Source organism: Telopea speciosissima, chromosome 6, assembly GCF_018873765.1.
Source record: "Telopea speciosissima isolate NSW1024214 ecotype Mountain lineage chromosome 6, Tspe_v1, whole genome shotgun sequence".
NCBI lineage: Eukaryota > Viridiplantae > Streptophyta > Magnoliopsida > Proteales > Proteaceae > Telopea > Telopea speciosissima.
Window position 1 is genome coordinate 46,308,613 of NC_057921.1, and position 6,670 is coordinate 46,315,282.

The window sequence follows — 6,670 nt, forward strand, 5'->3', positions numbered from 1 at the left end:
AATTTATTCAGTCAAAATCTTTTCTTGTTTCAGATGCAACAAGTGATGGAAACAAACAAAGTCCACACATATAACTTTCTTTGTAGCTCAATCTCTATTCTCTACTACAAATACAGAAACCTTCCGAGGAGCCAAAACCAGGGTCTCTGTTTCTGAACGATATCCAGTCAAACAACGAACGAACGATCTCGGGAGGAGAAAAAAAAAAAACTAGAAGATCCTCGAACTTTCAAAATTTGAATCACTAGCTTCCTTCCTTCCTACCGTGAAACAAAATAGCTGAACACAATATCACAGAGGAATCCCTTTCAGAACTGTTTATCCTCGGAGGCAGGCCTTTCAAAAAGATTAATGCGATTTTCTCCTCCTTCACAGGATTCGATCTTGGTCTCCAAAAAAGTAAGAAAGAAAACATGGGAAGGAGGTAGAGGAAGAGGTGAAATAAAGATGAGCATAACTGTGTCAAGAGAGCACCGTAGCAGGTCGAGTGGAGGAGCAATGCCTTGATCGTAGCAGGTCGAGTGGAGAAGAACCAAGCTGCTTGATGAGCTGGTTGATGCCTTGATCATAGCAGGTTGAGTGGAGGAGAAACAAGCTCCTTGATGCCTGCCTTGATCGTAGCAGGAAAGGAGGAAGTGTTGAAGAGTGAAGAGTGAAACGAAATTGGATGTCTCGAGCGGCGGCTTCCTCAAGGATGAAGAGTGAAAACGAAATTGGGTATTAGGGTTCACTAGTTTACCCTCAAGAGATGGGCGTTTTTGTCTTTTCAGTGATAAAGTGATACACTATTACAACTCTACATTGCCTATACCTAATACAGGGTCGGGTCCGGGCCGGGCCGGGCCAAGCCCGGGGTATTATCCCAGACCCGACCCGACCCTGCCAGGGTCAGCCAAAATCTCAACCCTGACCCGCCCTTCGGGCTGGCAGATCAGGGTCGGGTCTGGGCCGGGCTCAGGGCGGGTTCGAGCGGGTTCGGGCCAGCCGGGCATTATTGACACCCCTACTTGTTACTCTATAATAAGAATCCAGGGTAGTGATAATCACAGTAGCAAAGAGTACATCTTTCATCCAAGAAGAATTCCAGCGGGTAATATCCTGTACCAAGAACCCTAACCAGTTTTTAGGGTTTCATAACGCAAATGAGAGAGAGAGAGAGAGAGAGTGAAGAATACCTGGTTAGCCTTGCCGTTGCCGTTGTCGTCCCCGAATCCCTTGAAGAAAGAGGAACTGAGGGTTTTGAAGAGATCCAAAGAGGATTTTCAAATTTGGTCGGGTCGGGTTTCGTCAAAACGAGATGGTGAGAGAGGAATATGGGTTAATATTAGACTCTCTCTCTCTTATGACCGTTGGATGCACCCCTGGCTAGGTGGAAGGATCTTAGAGGGATGCTGGATGGTCCAGCTCCCGCCATGGCTGGACAGGAAGCCAGATCCATCGGTATCTGTATATTTACATTAAAAAATAAATTGAATGATGAGTATACCCTCACTTAATGTATCATACATGTGTACCCCCACTAAATGTATCATGCACATGACTTAATGAACTAAGCCGCAAGGATATGACATGTATACCCCAGCGGTACAACACAATAAGCTACTTAATATCCCCCTCTTAAGCTTGTGCATAAAGATCACTCATGTCCAATTTGGAGCATCCTTCAAGAAAAGTAGGTCGACAGAGTGTAAACATATCACCCAATTGATTCCCAAAATTTACGAACAGAATAGAAATCAATTTTCTCATTATGGCATTCTTCACAAAATGACAATCCACCTCAATGTGTTTAGCCCGCTCAAGGAAAACAGGATTCCTAACAATATAAATAGTTGTCAGATTATCACAAAACATATCATTAGGTTTGGTAATAGAAAACCCAAGCTCCTGAAGAAGAGGTTTCACCCACATCAATCATCTGCAGTATGAGCTTAGCTCTAAACTGTGCTTTAGTACCAGACCTTGCAACTGTGGGTTGTTTCTTACTGCTCCAGGTAACAAATTTTCTATCAACAAATGTATATTTCACACCTCCTGTAAAATATCTTAAATACCTCTCTCCAACACTTGAAACTATACAAGAGCGGGCGTAGGAGGGAACCCTCCCCCTTTGTTCTTAAATCCCTTTTTGGATTGGTTCATTTAGAGTTGCCAAATGCAAAAATCTCAAAATATTCCTTCTAAACAAAAATCATCAGAATCACTCCCAAGAAACATTATCAAATAAGCCCATGGGACTATTGAATTAAACTAGGGAAAGAAGCCTCCACTTGTGATGACTATGCAAGTTGTGGAAAAATTTTTGCTGCTACCCGGGTTGCAGGATCATTCCTGTTACCCGGGCTTGCAGCCAAATAAATAGAATAATTCACTTCCACTTTTGGTTCTCAAATACTCTTCTAAGTTTTTATATTTCCAAAATACCTTTTAGATTCCATTTCTTTGGTTATGAGCTCCAATAGCAGGAATGTTTCTGTAACCTGGGTAGTAGCAAAATTTCGTCCACAAACCATGACTATTAATTTCCTTGATAGAGTGGCAGGACATCCATTCTTCCCTTATAAGAACAAAAAATCCTTAAAGCTTAGAGAAATTGTCTAAACTTTTAGGATTTCGGCTATTCATTTCCATCACCAAGGAAACAAAAAATGAAGATGGTTTTGATCCCCAAATATAGTTGTCGAGGTGTCTACACCTAGGCGTCAAGGCGCCTTGGTCGCCTTGCATCAAGACCATTTCCAACAACTTGGGTCGCATAGATGTCGTGACAATTATGATCCCAAGTCCTAGAGTGCGAGAACACATCTTGGGGTATTCTAAAATTTTCAACTGAAAGGATCCATAGATCCTCCGAAATCTTATAGTGTCTCCCTTCCCACTCTCCAGCAAATTAGATCTAGGAATGATTGTTTCACTGAAGTGATTCCTTTCCTTTCATATCAAAGGTGTAATGGAAGAATGTTAGTGGGAACCCGTTAACACATCGGAATTAATGAATCACAATACACAAATCTTTGCATAATTGGGAAAGAGTTAGTTGGGAATCGTCTAAAATAGGCCAAAATTTTAGAAAATATACTCGGAAAGAGGTAAAGATTTTCATAGATTTGTAATTAATTTTGGAGTTCTTGCAGATCTTGTGGCTAGAGGTATGTTTTATCTTATATTTTTTTTATTTTACTGACAAAAATAAGAAAAGTCATAAAAAAAAAATTAAAAAATTTTTTGCTTCATCTGATCTCTTCCAAATGTCGGTTGGTTTTTGGAAGAAACATGTAAATGAAGGCAAAAGATGTTGATCAACTGGTTATTAACATATCCATACAATGCAAGTATACCCCTTGTGATGCATTTTTTTTGGTTTTTGGTGGGGAGAGTCTTTGTGTAACTGGGGTTTTGATCCTTTCGACCTAAAGTGTAAGCTCGGGCAGGTTCAAGGGTTTCCTCGTTAGCAAAAAAAAAGTATACAACCATAAGTCCATGAGGAGAGAAAGAATGCATCATACCAAAAGAAAATAGAGAGCAAGAAGAAGATGGCACCTCTTTTCTCCATGACTTGCAATAGGCTATGGAGGTGAGGGGATTTAAAGGTTTTTGAGTGGTTTGAGATTTGTTTTAGTTTAGAAATCTACCAAATCATATATAATGTGTTGCCAGTCATCAATCAAGTGTTTCTTTCTATTTGGATTAAAATATTAAGGTCTTTTAGGTTAATCATCACTTTGAATTAAGTTATTCCACTTTTAATTTTCATGAATTGAAGCTCATGAGGAGAGCTTACGTAGTGGATCTATTTCCACTTATTATTATTATTGGGCCAAAGATTTCATACACGGTCGTGCAAGCATGCACGGTTGTGTCCCCTCTCACAAAAAGTAGGAAAAATCATAAGCCCCCCACCCATATTTCCCTCACCCATATTTAATGACTCAAAACTCCCACCCTCTCAGATGCACGGCTTACACAGCCGTGTATGAAAACTTCTACCTTTATTATTATTGTTATTATTAGATCCACTATGTAAGCTCTCCTCATGAGCTTTAATTCATGAAAATTAAAAGTGGAACAACTTAATTCAAAGTGATGATTAACCTAAAACAAACTTAATATTTTAATCCAAACAGAAAGAAACACTTGATTGATCACTGGCAACACATTATGCATGACTTGGTAGATTTCTAACCTCAAACAAAACTCAAACCACTCAAAAACCTTTAAATCCCCTCACCTCCATAACCTATTGCAAGTCATGGAGAAGAGAGGTGCCATCTTCTTCTTGTTCTCTATTTTCTTTTGGTCTGATACATTCTTTCTCTCCTCATGGACTTATGTTAATGCCTCTCTATACAATATCTCTGCTGTCTTTGCATTTGGGGACTCAACCCTTGACACCGGCAACAACGACAACCGTAACACGATATTTAAAGCCAATCATCCTCCATACGGGCGTGATTTACCCGGTCATGTGCCCTCAGGCCGATGTTCTAATGGAAAGATCATGCCTGATTTTGTGGTTTCCCTTTTAGGGATTAAGGATTTCCTACCAGCTTACTTAGATCCTAAGGTGACTGACCTAGACCTTATTACTGGTGTTAGCTTTGCATCAGCTGGTTGTGGCTTGGATAGCTTCATGGGTCCCTTATATAATTTCACATATATGTCAACCCAATTGGACTACTTCAAGGAATGCCTAAATCGGATCAAGAAAAGATTTGGTGCAACAAATATTGTTGAGAATGCATTGATCATCGTCGGCGCCGGATCCGTCGACATGTTCAACTACTACGACTTACATGTTAGGGGAGTTCAATATTCAGTTTCATCTTACCATGATCTCCTCCTTCAAAACCTTGACCCAATCGTTCAAGTAACAAACATCTTCAACACATTCAATTCATATTTAGACTATGTTTGGTGTACATTCTAGGTAACATTTTTATCATCACAGAATGTGAAATCAACCTAGAATGTATATCAAACACAGCCTTAGTTTAATTTGCTTGTGTATCAAATTCTAATATATTTATTTTACTTACAGCATCTTTATAAGATGGGAGCAAGAAAGATTGCGATATCTGGCCTCCCACCGATTGGTTGTGTGCCATTTCAAAGGCTACTCGGCGCCATCCTACCAATTCCGAAATTGCCGAACTACGGTTGTGTGGATCAACAGAACTATGATTCTCAGGCTTACAATGCAAAGCTGCAAGACCTAATCAGAAAGTGGAAAGCTTCACTTCCTGGGGCTAAATTTGCTTATGCAGATATATATGATCCCTTGATGAACATAATTCTCAACCCTAATAAATATGGTAAATGTTATACAACCTACATACAAGTCTCTATTACTTGTTTAGGGATCGAAATGACCGTCCCACCCCCATGATGCCAATGTGCATGTTCTCATTGGCCCCGTATGCACACAGGGGCCACACTCCTCCATAGAGAACACGGACCTTTTTTTTAATTAAAGAACTAATGATTTTTTTTCTTATTGTCAAGTGATGTTTGATCTAATCAATAAACATGATTGTTGTGTTTAGGTTTTGAGGTAACGAATAGAGGATGCTGTGGCACTGGGTGGGTAGAAATGGGTTATACATGCATCTCTACAACACCAATCTGCTCAGACGCTTCCAAGTATCTGTTTTGGGATGCCATACACCCCACACAAGCTGGAAACCAGATGATTGCCAATTCGCTTAAAGAAACTGTGCTTCCACAACTCATCAATTAGATTTTTCAATTATTATAATTGATTAAGACTAAAAGAGTTTCAATTAACTGTTTATTTTTAAATCATTGAGAAAAATCTTAAAGATTAAGCTGATTTTTATTGCTAGATGAATTTTGGGCTTATATCACTTAGAAGAGTGATAGCACAATTCTGACCATCGGATATAAAACGAATGGTTTGGATTCTTCCATGTATGTCCATGCACCCTCTTAGTAGTTCTGAATCTTTCAATGTTTAATTTTGTTCCATGGCATGCTTACTTGGACTAAAACTTGACATATGAGTAGAGGAACTTAGGGTCTAAAGTCTCCACAAAATTTCATCCCCATCCGACCACGTGACTAAATATTGGCTGGATAGTGGTGTTTCACTTTTACAAAGCATCATAAACACATATCCAAGAAATGAGGTGGTTTAATCGCAATTACGATTCGGCTAGGTATCTGACTTAGCTGTCTTTGAAGAATTGCACTTAACATTTAAAATGAGAGGGGATCTACACGTTGTTGATGTGAGATGGAATCTCCCACTCAAAGTCAATGGGAACACAAGAGGAGACATCACACGGTTCATATTAGGCAGGGAGAGACTCAGAGAAGGCACATGATACCTACACTGTGACTTCATTTTCCTAATTTTAAATGTTTGGTTAAAATTTCTTTAGTTTTAGATGATATAATACATGGGTAGGATTCAAAATTTTGAGGAAATTCAAAAAAAAATTGTAAACAGCTCCCATAGAATCTCATGAATATAATAAGCACAAAATTTATTTTTTTTAATGAAATAAAACATCAGATTCAAGACTAAAAATAAAGACCATACATTGATTCTCTAGCTTATTTCTCAATACTAATTCAAAGCATTTCATCTATATTTATTGTAATATCCCAATTAAAATTCTTCCACAATTAAAATTAGAAATTTTCTCCC

The 6,670-nt window shown here is 38.8% G+C and overlaps 1 protein-coding gene across 1 annotated transcript; it reads left to right on the forward strand.

Annotated features, from left to right (window-relative positions):
- Positions 1 to 4,249: 4,249 nt before the first annotated feature.
- Positions 4,250 to 5,759, forward strand: LOC122665838 (GDSL esterase/lipase At2g40250-like). Its single transcript, XM_043861970.1, has 3 exons — positions 4,250 to 4,867; positions 5,039 to 5,312; positions 5,544 to 5,759. Exons 1-3 carry the CDS (start codon positions 4,250 to 4,252, stop codon positions 5,735 to 5,737), a joined length of 1,086 nt encoding a protein of 361 aa, XP_043717905.1. The 3' UTR covers positions 5,738 to 5,759.
- The last annotated feature ends 911 nt before the right edge of the window (positions 5,760 to 6,670 follow it).